Source organism: Amblyomma mixtum, chromosome 2, assembly GCF_055824585.1.
Source record: "Amblyomma mixtum isolate Tamu chromosome 2, ASM5582458v1, whole genome shotgun sequence".
Lineage (NCBI taxonomy): Eukaryota > Metazoa > Arthropoda > Arachnida > Ixodida > Ixodidae > Amblyomma > Amblyomma mixtum.
In genome coordinates, this window is record NC_143013.1 from 259,582,322 (window position 1) to 259,610,054 (window position 27,733).

General features: G+C 45.8%; 1 protein-coding gene across 2 annotated transcripts; it reads left to right on the forward strand.

Annotated features, from left to right (window-relative positions):
• The first annotated feature begins 482 nt into the window (after positions 1 to 482).
• Positions 483 to 26,788, forward strand: Ypel (Yippee-like). 2 transcript variants are annotated; one of them, XM_089573670.1, is made up of 5 exons: positions 483 to 714; positions 9,876 to 10,091; positions 15,194 to 15,237; positions 16,768 to 16,876; positions 19,916 to 26,788. In XM_089573670.1, the coding sequence occupies exons 2-5, from the start codon at positions 9,990 to 9,992 to the stop codon at positions 20,003 to 20,005; spliced, it is 345 nt and encodes a 114-aa protein (XP_089429796.1). In that variant the 5' UTR covers positions 483 to 714; positions 9,876 to 9,989; the 3' UTR covers positions 20,006 to 26,788. The 2 variants fall into 2 exon arrangements, with proteins under 2 accessions (XP_089429796.1, XP_089429795.1); XM_089573669.1 differs by having other exon boundaries at positions 484 to 714; positions 9,836 to 10,091.
• The last annotated feature ends 945 nt before the right edge of the window (positions 26,789 to 27,733 follow it).

The window sequence follows — 27,733 nt, forward strand, 5'->3', positions numbered from 1 at the left end:
AAGAAGTGAAACCAATAATAAATGCACAGGAAAAAACGACGCGAAAGCTCAGCGAAGGAAAAGGAAACGCTTTCTGCTGCACAGCCCCCGCTCCCTCCTCCCGCTTCTTCTAACGCGACCCGAGCGCGGAGGCGCGAACATTGAACCCTCCCAGCTACTAGGACGGAAAAGGGTCCTTCCCGAAACTGCACACCGACCCGCGAGCAGCAGCGAGCCCGAGTCGGGTGCGTGCGCTCCCCACCGTCGCGGTCTAACCGCGGAGGAGGTTGTTCTCTTTCTCGTGAACGATGATGACTCCTCAGCTGGTTCATTTCCCCTAACCACTGGCACCCACGAAAAACAACTTGTTTGAATTCTCCGAAAATAAGGCGCCTTCGGCGGGCGAGCAGGTCCTGCGCGGTTCCCCCGCGAGCGGCTCTTTCGCCCGAGGGCCAATGCCCTGCTCTGCGACGGCCCAGAGCGCCCGGCGGCAGCTCCCATTGGCTGCTCCGCTCCGTAGCGTCGCCGAGGTCGCTGTTTGTTGCCTGCGCCGAACGGGCCCGCTTTTGACACGCATCTGCGCAATCGCTCGCGTAAGGAACAGCTGGTTGTCGCCTCGCGACCAAAACAACGCAGTGTCTCCCGCTGAAAACGGTCTTTGTCAGTGCCCAAATCGCCGGGATACGCCGTCTCGCCTAGCGACCACCCATGGATTTACACTCGGACAAGAGGCTGGTAAGCGAAGGGTGCTCACCGTTCCGAGCGAGCTTTCTGTTTACGCGAGGTCCGAGCTCGTACTAGCGGTTCTTTGTTTGGCTTTGCGGCTGACCTTTGTCTGGTGTGGACGACCAGCGCCTTGTGCGGTGCTGGTGAACGGTAGGGTGATCTTGGAACGCGTTGCCCACAGCCCGCGGGCCGCCACGATCAGGGCCACGGTCGCTGTAGCCTCCCTCGGGAGGCGAAACCGTTGCTGCGAGGATGGTCACCCCACGTTTTCTTTGTTTTGTAATCCCTGCAGCAGTCCTACTGTATTGTATTCGATGCCCTGGCTGCGTACGATGATTAGGGAACCCGTTTGGCGACTGCGGGGGTTCTACCCCTCGCGACTGCTTTCTGCGCGAACTGCTTTGTTGCGGTTCCGGATATCTGCGTATTATGCAAACGTAATTACGCCCGCGTCGTGAGGCTTTGCTGTCGCTGCCCGATTTTTGGGGACACAGCTCGTACCGTTGTGTTTAGGACCAGTCCGCGATGCTGCATTTCCGCGTTGGAAACTCCGATCTAATTTTGGTCTTGCCTTGGTGCGAGGAAGCACAAAAAGAACGAGAGTCGCGTCGACTCGGCGTCGTCCTTTGTGCTGCGCGCCTTCGCTGGGTTGATCGCGAACGTGTTCGCCAGAAATCCGCTACGCAGTTCATTATCTCTTTCGGAAATTGCGCGAACTGTCTGCTTCTGGCAACTTTCTTTCTCGCGATAAGCGCTGCAGGTCACGGTTTCGCAGAAGTTTCTCTGCCGCCAACGCTGGCGCGTTCCAGCGAGCGTTCTCGGTCCTCCTTTGTTGCTAAGTGCCTGCTTTGCGTTTCTAACGGGGCATTTCTGCTGATGCTTGCGCGATACGTTATGGCCAAGCAGTGCTTTCGCGATAGCTGCCCCTTCGGCAGGGGTCAGCGCGGATTGTGGCGATTTCATCGCGCGTTTCGAGACGGAAACGAAATAGGCAGCGGTGTGTGTGCACGTCCATCAGCTGATGCTCCTGATCGGCTCGTCTGCTGTGCGTGCGTTCCATTTGGAGGCGTTCTCATTGTGTCACCTGGAGCGTACCTGTACGAGCAGGCGCTCAGAGGTGACAGAATAAACACAGGAAGCCCACCGTGGCGAGTGCCTGAGACGAGCGACGTAGCGTGAAGTTTGGATACGCGTTCGTTATCGGCGATGCTGAGCATCGCTTCCCGCTTGGCGGACGATAACTGCTGTTCCGCGTCGCAGTTGCCGACCGCGAGGCCTGACTACTCGTGGTTGTTCGCGGTGGCCAACCTCGCGGTGTTCAGGCAAGGCTGCACCAGGGAACCGAGAAAACGAATGTGCACCCCTTCGTTTTGCATTTTTATTCAGACTGTTACCTAGGCCTAATGATTTTGGCCCCTACTGTGTGCAGCGCACTGGCGCGCGCGCTTTAGGTTTCATCTCCCGTTCTGGCTCTACCTGGAATCGCGCACCTGACTCGTGATAGTTTCACAACGTGACTGATGTTGCGGCACTCGCTCCATGGCGCTGAATCACGCCTTCGGCGCAAACCCCCTGCAGCCGCATCAGTCTGATCCGACGAGACGAGATTTTTTATTTTCTTTCTGTTCTTTTACCCCCTTCGCAGTTCGCAAAGCGTCGCCAACTCGCATGGGGCGCGCCAACTACTGTTGCAAACTGTGTCCGTGATGTAACCTCTGGCGAATCGCGTTCCAGCGCTGTAAGGGAAACCGTATTATCATCTGCTGCTGCCCTGCTCGTTGCTAGCACGCTCACAGTGTCTATCACGCCGTGCTTGCCTAACCGCGACACGTGAGCGCACGAATGCGCATATCGCCAGCGCTCCGCAGACGTGCAGACTGGGCGCGCAGACGTCTGCGTGGGGAGAAGCTGGCGTCTCTTTGTTGCTTCCCAAGACGCTGCAGGCGCTCCTAACGGTCGTTCCAGCACGTGGCCTAGAGCACCGAGGCGGGGAGAGCTCGTAGCAACAAAAATCTTGAGCAACATCGGCGTTGGTGTAGATGCGCGCGCGTTACTGGGCACGTGTGCGTGCGCGCGCGCGCCTGTGGCTCAGCAGCCGTGGCGTGTTTCACAGACGGGGCTCCGGTCGACCGAGCGCCGTTTCCTGGGAAGCGACGTTGCCTCGTGTTTACTTTGGGAACGTCGCGCGCGCCCTGCGTCGCCGTGTCCGGAAACCCGTCGACGAATGTGCACTCGATGAGGTCACGCAGCATTGCACCGCACGTGTGTTTGCGGGCCTGCGGTTCTCTGCTCGACGAATGGTTTATCAGCGCCTTCCAGACTTTAAAATAAATGGGTCCTCGGGTTCGTGACGTTCAGGTCTTATTTTTGTACTATGAGCTGCTGCTTCCACTTCGTGAGTTGCGCTGCAGTGATGTGAAGATGGCGGCGATGATTTGAGATGCGGAACAGCGCAGTAAACGGGAACTAAGGCGTCCGAGTTCAGTACCTTGCGCGTCGTTAATTACAGCGCCCCTGTGCTGTTGACATACATGATCTCATTACTAACCTCAATTCTGTTGTCATGTTAACCTTCGCAGGTGTTTTTTTTTTTTCTTGTGTCTTAATTGTCTGAAATTTGCAGGTTTTGTCTCATCCAAATTGGAAATTATGGCTTGAAAATAAAATTCTTATCCGCATAAACCCTTAGCTTTTTATGGCCTTTGCATTACTAGTAATTAAAGTACCATTGTGTACGTTCCTTTGTGAGCTGCCTGGCATGGTGATATATGCTTCCACGTTAGACTGCGCCAAACATGTGACGGTGATCTCATCTCTGTTTCCATTGTCTGGAAATTGTTCTGTAGCAGCAGCTGTTATAGGCGCAAACTACAAAAACAGAACGAGCGCCTCATCTCATTGTTTGAGCGCTGATATTGCGCACAGCATTTGGCTGGCGTCGGATGCACTGCCTGCCGGCTATCGCCGTGCTTGGCACTCATTGCTATTGATAGTTCACGAGAGTTGCTAGCTGATAGTGCCGTCAGTGGGAGAAGTTAGTTCCTGTGCTCTTGCTTGCGCTTGTTGATTGGGCGGCACGGTTCCACTCTCCCTCTTCGGCTGCTTCATGTGCCAGCTGGCCATCGTCATACGTGCAGACAAAAAGTGCCAAAAGAGGGGCCTTGAAGCGAAGCTGGCCGCACTGTAAACAGAAGCTGTTTACATTGGGCAGAGATGTTCCTCGTAGGAATATGGTTGCTTTGGGTTTTCCGATTATGCTCCCTGTTACTTGCCAGCGACCTGTCTCAGTTTTGTTGAGTGGCAGTTCGTTGAGTGGTGAGGATTGCTCATCATGTGGTTCTGCTTTGAGACAAACATATGCATTCAGTTGTTGGAGGTTCCAAGGCTGTGTGAATTTTGCTCTTTTAAAATCTGGACGCATGCAGATATAGAGAAAGTGTATGCTAAATTAAAATGTGCTTGGTTTTGTGTTTTCTTCTTTGGAGTGGTACGTAAACGTAAGTGTACCTAGATAATCACATGGAATACGTCTACGCCCGGTAAATAATTTTTAAATTTCTTCTCACTTGTTTCTGTTTTGGTTTCAACGGCCAAACGGTGGCTACGAGGTCGCTTTTCTGTTCAGGTCTAGGGAAGGATTAGAGAACTGCAATCTAATCCCCGTTTCGTTTAGACTCTGTACAATTCCTATGCAGCCTGCTCGAAGAGCAGCAATGACAACGGATGAAGAAGCACCTCAAATATTGCAACTTTTATATGCCTCGCATTACCTGAAGTGAACCCTTATGTCATGGCAACCATTGCCTGTTGAAATGGAAACTTGAGAAAAGAGTTTCGATTATAGCTTCACGAATATCTTTTGTGCCACTTCAAAGAGAGAGTGCTACCGAAATTTGGTGTCTGTACTCCTTTAAAGGAATTGGTTATCAGCATCGAAGCTCGTTCTGAAGTTAAGAAAAATTGTTGCATGCTATGAGAAGCTTGGCATCAGGAAAGTAATGAGAGTAAATAAGTTGCTTTGTTCATATTAAACAACAGGGTTATTGATAAATGTGCCATGAGAACTGCATAAATTACGAGGATCAGTACCTTGCACACCTTTCCCAAGTCCATTTCTTACTCTTGATTTTAGCTGGGTTATCACTGACTCATGTTTGTTCCCTGTCCCTAACCCACTCTGCTGTCATCTTCTCTTTTAGCATAACTCCTGTCTTTTTCTTTTCCATACCTTATTTTATGGTTTGCAGTTTAATTTCAAGCCTTTTAGCTTCAAAATTTAACACTAGGAAACGGCACGTTACTTTCATCTGCTGGCTGCTCCATGAAACATCTAGAGAACGGAACAGATTTCATATTTGCAAACAGCAGAATCGCTTTGCTAAGATTTATGGGCAGTCATTTAACATTACGTAAAGCAGCTTTCTTTGTTAGGGGTTGGGGGGGGGGGGGGGGAATAAAATTAGTCGTAGATTGAAATTGGTACTTTTCACAACCTTTCCACACTGTGCTTGTGTTCTCTTTTTCTCCATTGGCTGAGCTTTAAAGCGCACCTTGTATGTTTGTAAAATGGCAGCAGTTTGATGCTGTACATTTCACTTAACTTTGCATTCATTATGTAGCCTGTAAACATGCTATAGTATTGGGCATGCAGTGCCCTCCACAAGTCACGGAAATGGCCGCTTTTTAATGTGCTTACATTCCTTACAGAATTTAACTTCAGCCCCGCCGCGGTGGCTCAGTGGTTACGGCGCTCGGCTGCTGGCCCGAAAGACGCGGGTTCGATCCCGGCCGCGGCGGCTGAATTTCTTGAAGGCGAAATTCCAGAGGCCCGTGTGCTGTGCGATGTCAGTGCACGTTAAAGATCCCCAGGTGGTCGAAATTTCCGGAGCCCTTCACTACGGCGTCTCTCATAGCCTCAGTCGCTTTGGGGCGTTAAACCCCAATAAAGCAAAGCAATAAAGCGAAGAATTTTACTTCACATGCTGCTCTCTGGCTCATCGAAGCTGGTTCACTGGAATGGTGCCTAAGCGACAGCAAGTATGTGTCATAGGCAGTAGGTTTAGGACTTGTTTCTGTGGGCCCAAAATCCTTGTCAGCTGTGTGTCATGTGCCACATGTCCACCGTGCCATCGTTGTCTTTCGTAACATGCTCGGGCAACAGCAAATAGAGGCACCCTCGCAATTTTCTCACTGTCTTCGGAGATGGTTAACCTTCGCTCGGCTGATTAGGCCACCATTTTATCTCTGCCTTGTCTGCAAGCTAGCGGTTTTGGGTGGCCCGAGACTCTCTTCTCACATCCACAAAGACGAAGTATTCGTTATTGAGGCGGCAGAGCTGCGTACTGCACCAGTCGAGTATGGCTAGCAGTGGATGCCAGACTCTTTGCTGAGGGAGGGAGAGCCTTTGTCCCCGAGACGGGACGTATTTATCCCCTCATTGTAAGTACGCATGTTTATTGGTCTTTTATGCTGCCTGTGGAAGTTGGAGACAAGTGCCCGTTTCCTTGTCTTGAATTAACTTCACCGATTTTCACCTAGAGCCTAAAAAACATTAGGACAACTTCTACTTTCCATAAATTGGATCTTTTGTCCCTTCTTGCAGCTGTTCACATGACAACAGGATTTCTGCCTGCACTTCATTCTGAAGGAAAAAGATATTGCTATGCTTAAAATGAGATCACTAGTTGCTGCGCAAAGCTATAAGCATGTCGGGTACTTTATCAGGTTGGACCTATGCGTGATGTATCTGCAGGTTACAAGCCTGCTGTCTGTACAAGTGCCCCGAAATGAAAACTGAGCACGAGTCTATACAAGCATTGTGCTGCATAGCACAGAGCATTAATAATAGACTTGTATCAAAAGTATAGCACTGCTCGGTCAGATACGCCAATCATGCCGTACTGGCAACTGAGGCATCCCCTCTATGTCGTGGAAATCTCCAATATGCTCACGACTGATGCTGTAGTGGCCGCAGTGAAAGATTTTCTCTACTTGGATGCTCTGTTTTACTTTTGAGACAACTGTACTTGCACTGTATATTCTTAACCTTGGGAAAGTGCTGGCTAGGCCATTTTTTAAGTTGCTTCTATACGGAGGCAGCAGGCAGAGCTTCAGCTTTGGTGGTCAAGTCCTGTGCAAAGCAAATTGTAGTTATTTGGACTCAATTGATCCAACTTCCTGATACATTGCCACGAAGCTGGCCGAAGCCTGCACCTTTGCATTGGGAGGGCTTTCTTCTCAACAATTTCGGCCAGACTAGCTGGGCTGATGGCTGCCTTCTTCGAAGAAGTAGAATTTGATATTGGGCTGGCTGGCTTGCGACTGAAGGGAATGGAACACTTTGCTAGACTTCGTGGATAGAGAGGGAAACAGTTGTGACACTCCATGGTGCCACCTGTAATGGAAAGAACCACTCAAAGCACCGTGTATGCTCATTTAAGCTCATTTGTGGTTGTCGGATTTACAAAAAAGTGTTACATATTTCACGTGTGGCATTCTTGATGTCTACCCAAAAGGAGAAAAGTAATCTGTTCTGTTCAAAATTGAAGAGGTTGCATAAGTAACAGGGATGTGAGAGCAAAGAAATTCTTTGATATAGAACAATAAGATTTTTTTCCATGATGCTACTGCCACTAGGTTGGCGTACACAAAGAATTTTACGCACAGAAAGGGAAGATGGAGCTCAGTGTGCAAGAAATAAATTTGAGCATTGTAGGAACTTGAGCCATTCGGTAATGCCTATTGCTTGGTAATGCGTTATGCATTTCTTCTTAAAGGGACACTGAGGAGAAATTGAAGTTGACTTGCATCAACAGAATACCAGCTCCTGATTACAAAAACGCCATTCATACTGACAACAAAGCTCCTGTAACATAGAAAAGAGCAAGAACCAAAATACAGGTATCGCCGCCACAGGCCAAACTCGCAAGTACAAGCTTCATCGCGTCACAGAACAAAACAGTGTTGCTAGAACCAATAGTTCTAGCAACACTAGGACACGAGAAGCTACGAATCACTGAGGCGCGGCAAATGCATGCGCAAATCTCCTTGACGTTGCCAGATGGCGCCACGTACCCGATAGCTACGCGCGCTCCTGCAGCGCCGGGACCAATCAGCGCTTGCTCTCAGCGGTATGGGGGCTCCCGGTATTCCGCTAACGGTAACAAGGTACACGGTATGCTAAAGGCGTCTATTTGCGAGAACTTCTTTGACGACTTCGAGAACGGGATCCATTGTAACGCTGGCAAAACGCCGGTGCAAATGTAAACGAAGCGACGGCCGCAATAGCCGATAGATGCCTTCAACGTGCGGCCGACGGTAGCTTTCTTTTCGGCTGCTGCTGGGCCGCACTGCTGGCCGCCAGAAATCACGGAGTCTGCGTTACGTCATGTGAATGTCATGTTTCACGTCACTTAGTTCTGTGTCGTCATAGCAGAATCCCAAGTTTGAATCAGAGCGGCGGGAAAAACTATTTCAACTTCGAATCCAAATTTCTTAGAAATAAATGCATCTTTCGCTACCGGCCAAGTGGCAACAAAGCCATGAAATGCCGAACTATCGGATTTTGCTATAAAAAAAAATATTAATAGAGCTCTCCTCAGTGTCCCTTTAAAGATTTCAAAAGGTTGGGCTAGTTAGTTAAAAGGAGCATAGACACCTAATTTTGGTAGCATGTTTTCTTCTCTACAATGATGCGGAAGGCACTACTATGCATGAATCACCAGTGGTATTCGCGTACGACCGCTAAGTTATACTTGAATTTTTTTGTCGGGCTGTTTCGGTTTCAGTTTCAACAACTGAACGTTGACTGCGACATCAAAGTGTGGTTGCAGGTCACATGACGCATGCAAAGACTGCGACATAATCCCTGCTCCTACATTTGTTGTTAATCCGGCCATTGTGGAAGGCTGGCTTCAGCTCTGTAGTGAATTAAAACGATGAAGCAGCGATTATATTGTAGTTTTTCCATGCCTCACGTTACATATAACCACACTTTGACATCATAGCCATCAGTCAAAAAGATCATCCCAGCCATCGGTCGATTTTAAATTATCTAGCGGTCTTAGGAGAATACCACGTGATAATCCATGCATAATGATGCCTTACGCATAATTACAAAGGAGAAAACATGTACCCTAAAGTTAGGTGCCTGTACTCCTTCAATATTGTGTTGCAAACATTGACACCAGTATAAGGACATGTCCACATGCAGTAGTTTATCTTGTTTTGTTTTTTTTGTCTGTGTTTGTGCTAAGCATCACAGTGATTTTGTCTATCGCGTTGTGCTTGCATTATTGCTCATTTTCACACATTTACGAGCGACCCGTGGTGTATCCTTGTTAAATTAAGAAATACTAATATTAGTGGTTATAAGTTGGTGTCGGACTTTTCGGTTTAAACAAACAAAAAAAACCGGTAAAAGTACACCGAATTCAGTTTTCGAAATTCGTTTTTAACCGAAAAAGGTCAGTACTCTTGCCATGCAAGGCATAGCGAGCTGGGTGTTGAATGCGAGTTACAAGCAATCAAGGTTGAAATTAGCTAAGTTGGGAAGCCAAGGGCAGGATGCGGTGGTGGTTTTGTTGGTTAAGGGGTGCAGTCGTGTGATTTGAGGAATTGCTTCGCTAGCTGGCATCCCTCTGCAGTCCGGGAATCATCATCCTCCCTGCCTCCTACCTAAGCACTGTATGTTCATGACCATCACCTGCTTACAGCTGTTAATTTTAATTGGTTAAGTAGGTTTATCAACTTCATGTAAGACATTGACTTGAAACCACGCATGGGCCTCAAGAAAAAGTTTGTGATTGAGCAGCAGTTCCATCGCTGCCATCAACACGCAGACCATGTGATTTCCTGCTCTTGTGCACAAGCTAGCGTGACAACCCATGTAAACCTAGTTCTTTGAAATAGTCGTCCACTTCCGTTTTTGTCTGTCGGCTGTTTCATTTAACTTTAGTTACTCTGAATGATGAGAGCAATTTATTCTTCAAGCACAGCTCTATTACCATTCGCGTGTTAATTACTGGTTAAGAAATTGTTCAAGGTGACGAAAACACCTTAATATACTTTTAATAGATGGGCTTGGACTGCATAGCGAAGCGAGAGCGTCTTGGTGCCTGGTTGTGTGCAGATACAGTAGCCCTGGTTTGGCCCACGCTGCGGTTCTCCAGAGCCCTGGCCGTGGGAAGGTGCGCCACCAGTAGCGGCAACAGCAGCACTGCGCAGGGAGGAGGGTGGAGGTGGGAGCGGCTTGTGGCAGCGCCGTGCAGCTGACTGGGGGCAGCATGGTGAAGACTTTCCAGGCATACCTGCCCACCTGCCACCGCACCTACAGCTGCATCCACTGCAGGGCCCACCTGGCCAACCACGACGAGCTCATCTCCAAGGTGCTCTCTCTCTCTTTTTTGACGACTTGGCCAGCTCATTCAGTGGCGGGGGCTTGGGACGGGTCCATTGTATGTGCGCAAGTGCTGAAATCGAAGACAATGCACGAAGATGTGAAATGAACGGGACGTAGCGCTTATCTTTTGATTTTTTTTCGTCTCAATTGTCTTCAGTTTATATGCATTTTTCCGTACGAGCACTTCACGTGCTTCGCCTTTCTCACCTATTCGTCGTCGTTGCTTTGCGTCATTGTCTGTGACGTGCGGCTCGTGCTTTGTGTTAGAATAAATCGCTCGACTGGGTGTTGCTTCAGAATCGGAAAAAGTTTGCGGCCTGTTATAACGGCAGAGCAGGCGTCGGTACAGGATCCGATTGTTGCCAATGTTATATGGGCGGACAGGGATAGTGGTACGGATTTTTTAGTGTGAACAAAGTTGGGGCTGTCTAGAGTCCGTGACAGCTGTTCTTGAACTGCACATACATTAAAGACTGTGAGTTCTTGCAGATGCTGCTTAGTCATTGTCAGCTGGCTGGCCGTACACATTGGCTTGCAGGTCATACACTAACCAAACCCTGTGCCAGAAAATGATGGAAAGGGGTGGGGATCATTTTCTGCGTTTGAAGGCGATAAAAAAATGTATGTATACAAAACTCTGTTATATCATTTTCCATTTTGTCATCGTAATTCTTCTAGACTCTGTCATGCTCCCCTTTTCCAAAATTTGTGGGTAAATTATTTTCCAAGTCAACCTCGCAGCCTTTCTTTTCAATGATCTCTCTCTACATTTGCATCCCAGTGGAATATGCATAGTGTAAGAAAAGTCGTATTCTGAAAGAGAACATGTATGCATTCTAGAAAATAAGTTGAACTTGCTCCAGGGCTGGGTAGCGTTCTTCAGTAGCTAATGACAAGTGTTGGAAAGAACACAAGGAAGAGAGATGTTGAGCTCAGATTTGAAATAAAAGTTAAATATCTATAAAAAGTTGAAATGAAGTGCAAGGAACGTAGCTAACCTAACACCAACAGGAAGCTTAGCTTCATTAATGCAGCTGCAGTGTTTAGATGCGACAACAAAGCCTAATAATACTCGGATGATGAAGCAGGCTCTTCTCTTGGTGCTCGCTAGATGCAGTATACTACAAATTGTGATTCACTGACTTAAAACGTAAGTTGCTAGTCTAGCTTACACTCTCGTTGTCACCTTTGTAAAGGCATTTCTTCATTTGAAATTATCACATTTAAACAAGCTCAATCATAGTGAAGGGTCCTTTGGATAGTGCTGTTTTGTGTTCCAAAGTCCACTGCATGCAGGCTGTGAAAAGTACAGTGGTGACAAGGCACACGTCACTAAGTTTTATGCTTTATAAATTCGCAGTTGTTAAAGGTGGCTAGTGCACAATATAGCATGGTGAGTACATAGCACGTTGAAAATACTGGAAGTGTGCTTTAATGACGTATTTGTTGTCTTTAAAATCCTTCATATAATTGTTAATGTTCTGTGGCTTTCTCCGGAGAAATTCAGAGGTCAGTCAGTACAACATTGCCTTTATCAATTGTGCATGTCTGATTTGGGCAACTATGTTAAGTACATGCAAGAAATGTAGTGCTTTGATTGGATGAAGAGAGGCAATACCAGTTTGCAGCATCTGACGATAATCATGCCCCTCATGGGGACTGGATTGAAAAATGAACATTGCATTTCTTCCACTATGGTGCCATTTTATTCTTATAGGTGAGAACAAAAAAAAAACAAATAAATAGTGGGGTTCTAGCAATGGTAGCCCAGTAGGCAAAGATTAGTGTCTGTAGTGAAGCGGTTGTCCATTCCTTTGCTTTTTTTTTGTCATTCAACGCGCATAAGGTATCCATTCCTTTGCTTATTCTGTCTCATTGACTTCTAAAAAATTGTCTTATTCAATCTTTTGTTTGTGTATGTCTACAGTGATAATTTTTGGTCTGTTGAGATTCCTTGCCTCGGTGTTATGTAGAGCTGTTAAGAAGACTCACTTTAAAGACACAGGGACAACTTAGTAAGCACGCTCTTACTTGACCATGTCCTACACTTGTGAACAAAAGGGGCGGCGGGCGAAAAATACTTCAGCAGCTACATATGGCAGTGCCTTTCAAAAGCCAAAACTGGTTTGTGAATGGGTCACTGGCTTTGAAGAGGGACTGGCTCTCTGCCCACGCCTCTTATCTCACCTGGAAGCGCAACGCACTCTCCACTGTTCCGTCTTCATGTGCAGGAAGTCGAGATCGGAGCGCGATATTACGGCAGGCCGGCCGAGGAGGATATAATAATGGTGGCTGATTGTTTCATTGTTTTGAGCTTTATTGCTCCCTCTTGCTTTTGTTCATTCTTCTTTCATTGTGATTCTGTGGACCAATTAGGGGAGGAAATGGGTGTCTGTAATTAATCTTTCCAAAGCTTCCTGGTTTGCTTTTCTTTATCTTTTTTTTTGTAGGACAAATTGCATAATGACGGGAGATGGCTGCTTATTACGGCAGGCCACGTGGGATTTCTTTGTTTCTTTTCTTTATTTGTTAGCATGCAATATTCACAGAGCAATCAGAGCAGCTGCAGAGCTCTTAGCACTGCTCTGTTATAGCGGTTTTGCCCGAGACAGCCTTTTTTAGCTAAAGGTTATAATATTGATTTATTTATGCATGTGTCATTTTAAAGCGGGTATTTACAGTGGTGCACATATCCTGCATGTCTTTTTAATCAGTGCAATGCATAGAATACATGAAAGCATGAAAGAGGGCTGAAGTTTGTGTGAAGAGGCTAAAAAAACTTCATTGTTCATATATTAGTTTGGATTTGCTTACAAGTACCATGGCAACAGCTATCCATGTCTTTATTCTGCAATCCTTATTTTATTTTACTGTAGCTGGCTTTCTGAACTTGGTACTTTTGGTGGCTGATTTATTTAATTTAGTTAAAGGACAACTTCAGGCTGCTGTTCAACCTCTTCCTTGCTTTGTCGTACTTTCGGCCACATGCTGTTTTGTTGCTACCTTTGTTTTTTGCTTCTGCTGGAGACTGATTTTGGAATCGGCAGGAGTATTGAAGCATTTTGTGACAAACTCTTATTCCTAGATCTAGTCCTAATCACACCTTCAGAACCATTCAGATTTTAAATTCTTGGCAACGAAAATTGAAATTTGTGAGTGTATTTAAATGCGTAAGGGGTTCAATACGGTCACACCGTATTTACATGCCTGGTTCTCAAAGTAGTGGGAAAAGTTTATGAAGCTTGGTTCTTCCGTGTATAATTCTCCACTGTGATTTGGCTGTACATCTTTCTTTCTTTCTTTCTTTCTTTAAAAGGGTTGAAAATTGGGCGAGTTGGTACGAATTCATACTGGTGTGGCACCACATGGACAGGGACAGAAACAGAGTGACAACAACACAAGTGCTCACTAACAACTGACAAAGTTTATTAAAAGCACAAAAAATATATAGACGAAACCTATGGTTACATGCACAGTCATAACAAGGTTACAAAGGTTACAGGCAAGAACACACGTTAAATCACAACGAATCTACCTGTTATCATGGTTTAGTGTTCTTTGAAGATAATCAACTTTTCTTTCTTTCTTTCTTTCTTTCTTTCTTTCTTTCTTTCTTTCTTTCTTTCTTTCTTTCTTTCTTTCTTTCTTTCTTTCTAAAGCCTTTGTGTACAATTTGTTTTGCACACATGCCAGATTGTGTGCTGCAAGGTTGTTAATGAGCTGGTCTTATTTTTATTGCCAGTTAGATGTGGGGCCAGGAGCATGAATTAAGGTCAAGTGCATGATGTGCTGGGCTTGAGCCACAATTAATGTCAAGTGCCACTTTGGAAAGATCATTGTGAAGGCCTCTCACAGTGGTGAGGGGGTCCTTGAGGCCCATGACACGGAAAAGGAGAAGGCTAACTATCTATTGGGGTTGCAAGTCTTTTTACCTCTTTTTCACCAGTAAAGTTTTAAAAAAAAAAAGTGACGTTTCAGTAGGATCAAGCAAGGAGCATTAGACACATTAGGATCTGATAATGCACCTGGAACAAGGGCTACACTTGTACTGTAGCCAGGGAAAAGTGTTTGTTGTTTGAATTATTGCCAGATGAGTTCACAACTGGGTGACAGGAAAGGGTACAAGGCAAGTTCTTCACGTTTCTGCGGGCTGTGTCCTGGAAGGAGGCAGTGCTGTGGCTTCTGCTTCGCTTTTTTTTTTTTCATTCTTTTTTATTGTTACTGTCTCTTAATAAGGCTGTGTTTGCACTGACATTAGAGTCCTGCACTGTGTGGAATAAGCTTTGTTCTTTTGTTGGTGAGTAGGAGTTGAAAAGCGAGGTTAAAAGCACCGCTGACTCTGAAAGAGCATTCAGGGTTCATGATAGATAAGCAGTCACAACATGCATCAATGCTTTCTTTGTGTATGAGAAAGCTCTGGTGGTTTGTTGACCTCGCTTTGAGACATCATATGGATAATGCTGCGGTCTTCACACCATGTGGCAACAATGACATCCCTTGTTTAGCAGACAGAGCTTGCATCTAGGCTTCTTGAGCTCTAAGGGAAAAGAGACGTGAAACGTGTCAAGTGTACTATCATTCTTTCAAAGAATTTGTAGAAAATCGTCAAAAGATAATTAAGATGTTCTAATTTCATCTTCTGGCTAGCAGCGGGTGGCCCTACCTGTTTCTATTGCCGTCATGTTCTTTTCATGGCCTTTCCCTGGATTTATTTAAGTGCTAAGTGAAATTCTAAGCTGTAGCCTTTAATATTTCTGTGACAGTGGCTTTGACGTTGGATGAGGCTTGCAAGTTTGTTTACTCATGTCTCCAGGGCTGTTTTTTTTTTTTTCGTTGTTGTGTTATAATTTATTTTAAGTCTTCGTGGGAGTTGACTCACTTCAGTTCAGGAACAGTGACATAATTTTCAGTTAGCTGCAATGTCCTGATCGCTTAGGAAGACTTTTGAGAGTTGCAGCAACCTCTTGTTTACAAGGCCTCGCAGTTTTGCCATTTATGACGGCACTCGCTGTGACAATAACCAGGGTGAAAGGTTTGCTTATGGGTGTGTCTTGCCATTCTAACTCGTTTTGTTTTTTTCCTCTGCAGTCATTCCAGGGAAGCCAAGGGCGGGCTTACCTCTTTAACTCAGTGTGAGTTTTATTTGCCCCCCCTTGCTCCTGAAATAGCAGTTGGGCGTGTGCCTGCTGCCATTCTGTGCTGTGTATCAAGTTAGTTAGGCTGCTTGAAGTGATATACAAAAACACGTGTGCTAGGGTTTCAGTGCATGTTAAAGGAACACCGAGAACGAATCAAAATCAGCCAAAATCTATAGATTGCCACGTTCTAACAACAAAAGGACCATTCGCACTGAAAACTGAGCTATCTGAGTTAGAAAAGACAAAAAAATGAAATATACAGGGTCACACCATCGCCGGCTGATTTTGCAAGCAAGCAGCTGTGTATTGACACTTTTGAGTGCACAGATCCCACAAACTAGGCTGCAGCACTGTTTACTTCAAAATGGTAATCACGGGGCCTTTTTTTTTTGTGCATGTCGCGAGTTTGAGTTGATTGGTGGGAATTTTTTTTAATGAAATTTTGTAAGCAATAAGTCTGTCTTCTTCTGCCATACAAATGCAAACATACCCAGGAAAAGATATAGAATTGATTTTTACTAAGAATGAAATGACTGCAGCTGCCTTAGTTCCCTGTTAATGAACTTCAGTCAAAGTTGATCGAGAGCACTCTGCTATAGTGGGTCCCATAGCCAGCAGCATCGGTTTGGAGCAGGAAAATCTAATAATCGAGAAACACTTAAATGGATGCAACGTACACATATGGGGTTGCTTGAATGATCATTGAACACGTATTTGGGAGGCGAACAGTGATCTTAGTAGCAGCCTTTATTTTATACTATTGACAGGAAAGTAATTGTACACTCATTTTTGTGACTGAAGGAATGATGGCTGACTAGGAACATCCAGTTTTTAACATGTTACTCTTATAACAGGCCACTGACTGAACGTCAGTAGTGTTGATAACCTAGAGGTTTTGTTTGAGTAACTACTGAATTACACTTTGCACATTGAGGCATAATTTTCAGTGCTAAAAAGCAGAGAAATGAAAGAACTGTGACAGAACCTCAACAGTCCTGCCCTGGCTCTGTCTTTTGCACAATTTTCTTTACGTGAAAAATGGTCTATGCTTGCTGAAAACCAACTTTCCCAGATCTTACCTTTATGCTTGAAAGACTTGAAAGAGGTGCAATTTCCTGAAAACTTTATGTTCTGCAAATTAACTTCTTAAATTGTGCTCTTATGAGCTTGAGCTGCTGCATTTTTCTGAGCACACCATAGTGCATTTCTGCGTTGTTGAGCAGTAGCAGTTAAGCGCTTACTGTAGTGTGAAAGTAGAAGATTTCATTAATCTCTAGTTACACTGGGTATTGTTTCGTCACTCACATCATATAGTTTACAAATTCCTCCTTAGTGTGCTATTTTCAGGCCACATTCTTTTTTTGAACCCTGTCCATTGGCTTAGTGAAGTTTGACATGCTAATTACGGGTAGGCTTTGTCTGATTCATTGTCTGACCTCTCTGTATGCGATGTCACCCGCTGCAGGTTTGTGTGCATAGTAGATCACAGTTGGCTTTCTCAGCAAATGTGCCGTATCATTGCAGGGTGAATGTCGGGTGCGGGCCGGCGGAGGAGCGCTACTTACTCACAGGTCTCCATGCAGTGGCCGACATCTACTGTGAATGCTGCAAAACAACTCTTGGTTGGAAATATGTGAGTCGTGGTTCTTTGCTGCATTGTGTACGTTGTAACGTTCCAAATCAACTATTGGCAGGGTGTCCTGTGGTAGGATCTCGATGATTGAGAACATGGTTGGTGTGAATTTCGAAATGATACAAATTGGTAAAATTCCCTGGTCTGTGTATATTGTGTACAGTGTGCAGAATTTCAGATGTTCCGAACACTCCCCTGTGCCACCACGGATGATAGAACGCTGGAGCCGCAACCGCACTGTCAAGCACTAAGCTCTGCCCGCACATCGCTGACTCTGCGATTGCTTGTCGTGCTGTACACACAGGGAGCAGTGAGTGGTGACACGTGGCCTGCACATCACTGATACTATGAATGAGTAAAACACATGGTTCGCATATCACCAGCATTGCGATAGTCAGATGTGCGGTATAGACCGCGAGTAGTTCTGGGTGCCCGTGAATAAATCCTGTCAGTCATTAACTGGCCTCCATGCGGATTCTGTTCATTTTGGATGTTACAAATGTTGGGCGTTACAGATTTTTCTGTGACCCCATGAGATTAGTGTCATCGTGATTCAGCTGTATATGCTGATTGTGGCTTATTGATTCATCATCATCACCATCAGCCTGACTACGCCCACTGCAGGGCAAAGGCCTCTCCCATGTCTCTCCAATTAACCCTGTCCTGCGCCAGCCGCGGCCACCATATTCCCGCAAATTTCTTAATCTCATCCGCCCACCTAATTTTCTGCCGCCCCCTGCTACGTTTGCCTTCTCTTGGAATCCACTCCATTACCCTTAACCCTTAATCTGCCACTCCCGAGATAACTCGGGCTACCACATATGCACACCCCCTGCCTCTCCCGAGTTAACTCGTTTTGGCTTTTTAACTCACCCCCTGCCGCTCCCGATAATACTCGTGTAAAAAAAAACTATGCAAACATGTACCGCCATCTATGGAGAGACTCCGTAAATTCATAGATTTTGTAAGGTAAATTTTAAACGACAGATGGCGCGCATGTTTCCACATCCGAGTCACTTCATTTTGGTCTGCACACAGCAGCCATGGGGCGATGTGCCACACTCGTCTGCGCTTGGCGGACGAAGAAATTCAAAATTGCTTGTGAATTCGTAGTCCAATGATAATGAGAACGAGGAAGGAGCCCACCTAAGTGCCTTGTGGAGTGATGACAGCGATGAAGTCCCCCTGCCACCGAAAAATCCGCGTAAGAGGAGGAAATCCGACAGGCCAGATTGGTGCTGGAAGATTTGATTCATTACAACTAATATATATAAGATTATCCTGAATAAACATGTCTACATGTCCTGCAGAGCATTTTAGGGCGTTACTAGCAAAAAATTTCCAGGAAACTAACATGCAAAAAAAAAAAACCGGCAGGGTGTGTGCAGATGTGAGTAAAAAAACCTGGCAGTGAAAGGGTTAAGGACCAGCGGTTATCTTGTGGTTATCTTGTTGATGGCTCATTTATTTACAGTGAAAGGTATGGGTTTGTTTGAAAAATGGGGGAAGGCGCCGCGCACTTCATGGCCGCTGGTGTCTCTGTGGCAGCAGCACAGCGAATGTTGCAGAGCTGGTCGCCAGTGGGCGAGCGGCGCTGGGTGTAAGACTAACATAGGAACACACCACAGGCTCTTGGGGGACGCAGCTGGTGCCGAGCAGAACCGAGTCAGGAGAGAGGTGGGCGAGGATCTCAGCTGCACAGTATTGGGGGCGCGTTGCCAGTGAACTGTGCTCCTGCAGCAGTCCTATACCTGGGCCATGCTGGCAAGTTGACTGGTGCCCTGCCATGTTGAAAGCAGTGGAGCAAGAACGGAGTCAGCAGCGTCTCTTCATCTGGATTTTTCGAATAGTGACAGTCCGCTTAAAGGTGCACTGAAGAGGATTCTGAACTTCTCTTTTTGCCGCGGAAACTCGGATCGACACGTTCCTAGCATTCTTAGAAACGGCGACTTATTGCCCTGTGTGGCCGATTTCCCTAATTAAATAGAATTAACGTCTGGCTCCCCCCTTTATTTTTTTAATTCTCCCTTGTACGGTGGGCAGAGTCGACCAACGCGTGAAGTGCCTTTCAGCCAGCTCCGTGGAGGCTTTGCTTTCGCTTTATTTTGTTTTTTAGGTTTCCGTGAATAAATAGTTTCATTCGCAGATAATATAGCCGCAAAACAAGCCCGCAGAAATAAAAATACGCACGGACTATTTGCTCCTACGGACTACTACGTATTACTCCTCCGATGGCAGAGCGGCAAGCCGCCATGGGACTGGGTGAAAGGCACTCCACACGTTGGTCGACTCCGCCCACCGTACGAGGCAGAATTAAACAAAAAAAAAGACGGGAGCCGGACGTTAATTCGATTTAATTACGGAAATCAGCCACACAGGGCAATAACTCGCAGTTTCTAAGAAAGCTGGGAACGTGTAGATCGAGTTCCCGCGGCAAAAAGACAAGTTCAGATTCCTCTTCAGTGCACCTTTAATTGCGGGTGAACTTACTGCAAGGAAGCTTGGGTAGGAGACGGGTGACGACAGTTAGCTACACCATTTGTATCGGGTTACTGCTATTCGATCCAATTTAGTGGAGCCAAAGGGAAAAAGGGAAGTCTCATGGGGAAAACGAAGCGAAAAAATGGGGTGGAATGTTAAGATGACCAATGTGCTCGACTGAAAAGCACATCATTGAACAGAAAACAAAAGTCTCGAAGGAAGCTGATGACACGCATGCTATGAGCCTGTATACGTGGCCATACTCTCACAGGCAGCAGTCTCACTGTGGATCTTAAAGGCTGCTTGTCTGTGGTCATGTGTGCATGTTCCGCAAGGCATCATTTAAGCAGATGTGTGCATAGTAACGTTTTTAAGGAACAAGTCGTGCTGTGGTGATGAAATGATCGGACAAAAAAAAAATGGTGGAGGGTGTGAGGGGTGAAATGAGCCCCCAAGTCTGTCTGTTTCTCTTCGTACCTCATTTTCTGAGGTAGAGCATCTTGGTAGCCTCTTCTTGCCTCTCGGGTCTAAGACTTCCCTTGCCATTTCTCGTCGCAGGAACATGCCTTCGAGTCAAGCCAGAAGTACAAGGAGGGCAAGTACATCATCGAGCTGGCACACATGATCAAGGAGAATGGTTGGGATTGACAACACGCCCCCGTGGAGGAGGAGGAAGAAGATGTGCCGGCGCAGCCATCCTCGTCGGCCCCTTCCTCCCCCGTGGTGGCCCTCCTGCGCAACGGCCACCCGCCTCCACAGTACTTCCCGCCCTTCTGAGGAGTGGAACCACATTGCCACGATGGCCGCCAAAGCAGGGCGGCCTCGGCTGGAGAGGACGCCCCACCTGGCTGCTACCAAGTGTGCCCGGTTACTTGAGTAGTGCCTGCCACTCCCCGACACATCGTCCGCTCTAGCTTTGACACTGCAACGTTGTTGTTTCGTTATTGAGGCGCTGTCTGTTTTAGAGAAGGCTCATTTTTCTCCGAGGCTACGCGAAAATTTAGAAGCAGCGGAAACTTCTAAATTTGTGGACGTTGCGGGCGATTGGGTGCGGATTGGCTGTTTCGTGTGCCGAGATTCTGGCTGCTGCTCAGGTCCATGGGACAGGTCCGTGCGAATTTTGCACCCTCCGTTGAAACGGAACACTGGTAAATTGCGATCCTTGGTTACTGCTCAAAAGCCGTGTGTCCCGGTAACTAGTGGTGAGGCTATTTTCTCCCTGAAACTCGAAATTTTCGAAAAGCATGCGGTGTGCATTTTACTGCCGGTGTGCAGTTGTCACTGTTTGTTGCTCACGGGACTAGAAAGTCCGTAATGTGCAGAATTAAAGCTGATTGCGTGCATGTTGCAGTGCCCGGTGCTTAATGTAAAGATCTGTGTTTTTTCTTGCATGGCTTTTGCGAAGGCTGCAGCAAACACTGAAGTAATGGTAGAAGCCTCTGCAATCTCTTCATGTCTGTCTGTGAACCCTGTTGTCTCTAACCACGAATGTTCTTCCGAAACTTTCTTTGCTTGATTCGAATGGGAGTACCAGTGAAAGCTTCAGGTTAAATAATGTCCTTTGGTTTAGCAGGTCTCTTGCTGTACTGTGCGCATCGTGGAGCATGGCATGTATTTTTGGAAACGTCCGATAGAAAAATCCAGAGTTTGTTGGCTCGTGTTTTAGTGGTGGAACATGCTGTTTGGTTACGTTCAGAGGCTTGGCAGACAGAGTCCTGATCTGGGGTCCCCCAAAAAATGAGCGCCCAGAGGTGTTTTGGAATTGAGAGCAGTTTTGTTGACTTCTGTGAAATGGTTGCAGTGTCAGGTACCAGTGTGGCGGAGTGTCGGGGAAATGCAGAGCGAGTCTGCGAAGGAATCGGTGTCGGAAGTGCGAAACGTCACTTTTCCATCGAAAGGGTAGTGCTGTGTTCGCCTTCAGCCCTCTCTGTTGTGACAGACTTGCCGTGAGGACTGCGGGACTGTGTTGTCCGTGCGATCACTGCAAGAATGCGGCAGAAAGAAGAGGCAAACGTTTTTTTTCCACCCTGTGCTGTTGGAAGATCAGCGGTGACGACGGCAGAACTGGACACAGTGGGCCAGCTGTGAGGACAAATATGCCATTGTTTCATTAACTAGGCATGGTCAGGAACCGCGGGACCTAGGGCTTATTGTTGTCAGATTTTTTTTACTCATTTTTCTTTTCAGGTTTTTAGTGTGTGCGAAGCCTCCAAAAGTGAGGGATGGAAAAAAGTGACTGATGTGTGCATGTGTGCGTGTGCATGTGTGAGAGAATTATTTAAACCGTTGTCTTCGAATGTATGGAAATTGTATGTGTGTGTTACACCTTGAATACTACTATGGAGTGTGATGGTAACTGTTTGCATGAGCCTTGAGGAATTCGTCTGGGTCACAAGACGCATATGCTGCTTGTGTAATGTTGTGCGTTTGTTTTTGACGATCACAGTTGTGAGGTTTGGCGCATTGTTTCTTCTTGGAAGCTTTGCTGGCACTGTCTGTGTGTATGTTTGTGTGCTTGTGTGTTTTCTCTTACCTGTGCATTTTTCTCTCTGCATCTTCTAGTCTGCGATTGTTTTTTTTATCTCAACATTTACTGCAAGTGCTTCCTGCAATGACAACAAAGTTTTATCTGTGATTACATCATTTCTTTCTTGCTTTTTCCTTCCTTTTTGATAGCATGGTTGCAACTCGTGAGAACAGGCCACTCACAGAATGTGTGGTCTCTTGCTTGTGGAAAGCTGCATGTTAGCGTTTGTTAGTAGGAGAGGTTTGCGGTGAATGTTATTTTGCGAGTTTTCACGTTCATTTCGAGGTCATCACAGGTCTAGGCTGATCTTGCCACGGTGTTTTCATTTTGTCGTTTTGCATTTGTTTCTTGCCCTACTTAATTAGCACCCCGGATGTGCTCACTGAATCTTTGGAACCACTGGTGTCGGTGTTCACCTCTTGGCAAGGCTGGAGGATAAGATGTGGATGCTTGCGTCGCTTCACCAGTTTACTGACGGTATTTGCTGTTGTCACTGAGGCAGTTTTCGACAATCCCTCCGCACTTGGACATGCTCCTGACCGCTTTTAATTGGCTTAATCATTTCACCAGTGAGGGACACTACTGACAGTATTCAAGCGCTTCTGTTGTTTCGGAAGAGCGGCAAATGTTCGCATGTTCAGATTTTTTGGGCAGTCAGGGTAGTAAGGAACACTTGACACGGGACTTCCTTGCTTAGAACATACCTGCGATTGCAGGCAGGATTGTGGATGCTGATAGGGTGCTTTCTTCGCAAGTTGTTGGTGACATTAGTAATGTTTTCATATGCAGCAAAACTGTTCTGGTCACCGGTTACCACTCGGACGTTTTAGTTCACACCAAGTTAGCCTGTTGGGTCAAGGGAAGAAAAGGAAGCTAGTTAAAAACCTGGAGGCGACTTGTGCCTTCAGCATTGCAGTTCTAAAAGCACGTGCACTTTCAAGCTTTGCGCTTGGTCATTTTACTTGATAAGCTTTGTGCAGGTTTTGAGATATGCTCTGTGATCAGCAGTTTGAAATGCACTGCAATGCATTGCACAGCAGCCATGTTTCAGGTTGATATTCAGAAAAAGCAATGTTCTGAGATTCTTCAGTCCGTGTAACTTTTACTCGATTCGTGGTGTGCCTGTTAAAAACCTTCAAAATACTGTTTGAAAGGTGTCTTTAAGCACAAAGTTGTATACTACTATTAGCACCACCAACCGAGGTGTGACAGGCACTGGGGGTTCTCTTTTTTTCCAGGTATTTTTATGCAGTTCAGAAACTGTCTTTGAGCATTGTTTTTTGCAGCGCACACAAATTTTTCTTTTATATTCAGATGGCTCTTGTCATCTTAATATAAGGGCATAATAGACAGACAGGCATTTGACACTTGAATAGGAATGCAGTGTTCAAATAGATATCCTGCTCTACAAAATGCTCGATATCCAGTTTTTTTTTTTTATTAAAAGATGAGCCAAGGCAGGTGCGATATCAGCATGCGAGATTGACCGGTCGAAAGAGCTGCGCCTGACCAGGCAGACAAGTACTTATCTGCTCCGCAGACAGGGTATGATATTTTATCCTTATTGCTCATTATTTGCAGTCACGCACATCCTGCTGTTTTAAGATTTATAATGTAAAGTTGAAATTGATTTTGCACTTATCTATCGAACGGTGGCTTTTGCTCTGGGAAAGAGTCTTAATTCTCCCTGCAAGAAAACAGGCTTCCCATTTGCTCATTGATGGTTGTTGGAATGCCGCAAACTTTGTGGCTGCTTAAAGCTTGTGTAGGATTTCATACCCAGCATTTTTTGCCGGTGACGAGCCATGCACACGGGGGTGCTTTGCCAAATGCTGTGGCACATTGGAATGTGCCGAGGCGATGAGAGCTTCTGCTGACGGACATGCTGGAAAAGTTGGAATCAATCTAATCATTGCCGAGTTGAGGAGGTGTTAAATATTTTTGGCTAAAGTTCTTATTAGTTAGCGATGGCTGTCATTATGCACAAAATTCTGCCGCGGTGTTTGCAGCAGTGCCTATATAATTATCCAGTATTTTTCTGTTCGTGCATAGCGCCTGCACTAGCGAACATTTCACAGGATGGGTCACTGCTGTTGGCATCTTCGTTTACGGTCAACAGTCGCAAAAAAGTATGATGGCAGTCGATATTTTTATCTTTGCAGTTTAGGGTGGCGCTGGTATTTCTGTTCTCTGAATGCCAAAATAAGAGTCTGTAGAAAAATTGTTCAAAGACGGTAAAAGTAAATTTTACAACACGGTAAATTTTAGAAAGTTATACATGGGGCGCTTTGATGCAGTATGTCACCATGCCTTCTTTCTTGTCTGCGTGCATCATCGCATTACAGCATGTGCATCTCTAGCCCTCCCCCATGTTAGCCTCATTTTAGCCAACAAACAGATATGGGATGGTCTGCCTGGATAGAAAAGCTTGAGGCAGGTAATGGGAATGGTTTTATGTTTGTTCGTTTTTATGTCCCTCTGTTGTGTGCCAAGGTTCTAGAAGCAAAGAGGGTTACGGTAAGGTGCGACGTCTGTGAGGTACTTCAAAGAAAATCTTTTCATCTGAGACATTCCATCAAACCTGCCATGTTAAGCAGCAGCATTCAAAGTCCTGCTCTTTTTCTTTCCGTGATGAACTTCAGCCTGGTGACTCTTCTTTGAATAGCGGGAATCAATTGTAATGGCTAGCATGTCTTCATTTGATACCTTTGCTGGTTGCATGATTTTCTGCTATGGAACCTGTAAAATGGACGCACTAAAATTTGTGCTTCCGTCGTTCTTCCGTCCCTCTTCCAGTTTTGTGACAGGAACATTGTGGCTTATGCGAACATTTTGCAGCGAGAATTGCTGTTGGTAAATTTTGGGGGTGGAGCCAAATTTAGCTGGCTTTCATTTTACGTAAAGTTGTCGGCATCTGGAAGTGTTAAAACTTCCACCCGTCTTCAAAAGCTGCTGCTAGCCCTGGCTTGCTTTGTTCCGTGCGCGTGAGGCCTGTTACTTTCTCTAAAATGTGTCTGAGCTCTTTTACCACATTCTTGCCTTTCGAATTCTGACTTGTAACTCACTTGGTTCTCGCGGTATGCTGGTCATTTCCCCGTTTTGTTAAAAGCTAGTGTGCTAAAAATTTGTGTGATGATTATACTGTTTGTTGATGAAATTTATGGTTGTCTGTGTCAGATGATTATCCATTGTTATCGCTGGTTATGTATTTCGGCTAAATCGCAACATGTTGGAGACAGTTATAGCTGACATGGAGCTGATGAAATGCACTGGGTAGCCAATATCTTTGCTGCCATGCCAACTTGCATTGTAGGTACAGGCTTTCCATCCTTTATTTTTCCCAAGCAGTGACTCTATCATTATGGCCTACGTATCTGCTGTTTTTTGCACAGGGGCTTCTTGACTTTGTGCATTTGTCAGTTTGATTTCTACAGTTCATTCTGTCAACTTTTGCTGGCATTGTCCTGTTGGCCAGTGTCAACCGTCGTCGGTTGTCGGCACCAGTTTCTTTTTTGACGATGCAGCTCGTTGTAGTCACAAAAGTCTATTTTATTTTTTACTCTAAAGAACAGAGTCTGCTTTGTGTTCTATTTATTTCTCAGCTACATACTTTTGTTTCTTTTATGTTAGTTTTGTGGCATCGCAGTAAGAATACCATTCTTCAGTGCCCAACAAGGGGCCAAGCGTGTTTAAAATGTGAGATTAAAATTAAAATGGCCTTGTTTAATCCCGCGGGGAAGTGCAAAGCTTTTTAGGTGAGCTTAAGCCCTATTTTTTTTCTTGCACTTTTGTGTTGTTTTTGTTTTGCGGAAGTGTAGTGCAGATGCCATTGAGTGCTGTTTGTAGCACGTAGCTAATCCAAAGGAATGCCGAATCTCTCCCTTCTCACTTACACTGCTCCCATTCCCATGGTGTATGCGTGCGCAGTTGTGTTGGCTTGGTGCACGGGGTGCTCGCCTTGTCGTTGCCACGCTTTAGGTCATCGCAGAACGACTGATCGTTCTTGGTAGCGCACCAGCAACAGCACGAGTTTTAAAATTTTCTTACCAGGAAGAAAGGAAAGTGCTGTTTGATGGATCATGAGAGTTGCCGGCTTGCCAGAAGTAGTACATTCCTTCGGAATGCGGACAGTTACATGGCGAAAATCTTTCCCAGCCCAAATGGTTTATGGAACAATTTCCAGATGGTTCCAGGATGGTTCCAGCTGGAACCAACTGGGTTCCGGTTGGTTCCAACTGGAACCAACTGGAAATTGTTCCATAAACCAGTTGAGCTGGGAAAGATTTTCACCTGGGAGTACTAGTCTCCAGTGCATGGAGATAGTGTCACCTATGACTGTTTCTTTTTTTTAGAAGTGGATCGTTGACTGTAGGAGCTGTTCTAACTGAACTGTGGTACATGCAGCAGACTGAGGCAGTATAGTAGTGTGTGCGGTTGTCACGTGTTGTCTGTTGTGTCTATGCTGACGATGATGCGGTCACGCAACAAACACTTGCATATAGTGGCTCCAAAACTGTTTGTATACACATGCGTGAGGCTTTCTTGACTGTTTTGGACTTTTTTTTTTTATTGGAGTGATTAGCGTTGTGTTCTTTGTCCTTGTATGTGAAGCTTGGTGTTACAACTACCACTGTAATGTGCGAGACATGCATATTTTATATAGACACATCAACTGTTGCGCACGAGTCATCTGTGCTTTGTTTACTCCATGCCATGTGTCGCATCATCTGCTCTACAAATGAGTTGCCTTCAGCCATCATCACTGTCGTTGAGGGGTGTGTGTACGCATATAGGAGAAGACCGAACGAAGACAGCCTTCGAGCCTGGAGTGTGACTAAGCGTATTCTGCTGTTCGAGTCATGTCTTCAACTTTTTTTGCATAAAGCAGAGCTGCTGTCCCTGTACTTTGTCTTTCGTCTCTCTGGCACACCCCATGTCAGCATTATATACACGATTCCGGTGCTTTTCGAGTGCTTCTTCACCACTTTTCGAGGCTTTCTTTTTTTGTTTAAAAAAAAAATTGCATGTCAGACCTGCGGAATGGTGGAAGCGATATATGTACCAATAAGTGGATATGGTCGTGTCCATCCTGGATGAAAATGTTTCCATTGGCTGCTGGTTTATGGAACCGGAAACCAATATGTCCTTTTGCAGCTGGAAAACATTCAGTTCCAACTGGAAAATGCCATTTTCAGCTGGATTATTGAACTGGAAATTATGTCCAGCTGGAATATTTCTTCCTTCCAGCTGAAGAATTTCTTTTCCCTGCTAGCTCCAGCTAGAAAATTTTCATTTCCAGCTAGTATTAAAAATGAAACTGCCATTTCCAGCCTCTTCAGCTGGAAATAGTGCCTCCATTTTCATGTGCGATACAACAACCGTAAGCACACTTTAAATTACGCTTTCTTTATCTCGCAGTTTGCTTCGGGTATGTATTCAATATTGGGTGTATGGCATAGATTGTGAGATTTATGCAGGCACGGCTATAGTGTAGGCACGGCTATATTGACTGTCGAGGTACACCCGTACGGACGCCGTGGCATCCCTGGTAGTTAGTAGCACTGGTTACCACAAAGTCTGGCAAACCGAAAGGTACCGAACGGGTAGCAGCTTGCCGTTTTGGATGTACTACGAGTTGAATAAGACTGCCTTGCATCCTGCTACAGCGGATATGAAGCAGACGCCGTACAGTGACACGCACTCTGCAGCTTATGTGCGAAGCAAACTGGTTGAATTGCAGGTGTACTAACTAGTTCGCAAGCGTGATAAAGTATATTTTTAAACCACCGAACAACCGAAATTCTATGTATGTAATCTGTTTGCGAGGTTCAGTTTAACGGTGGCATTAT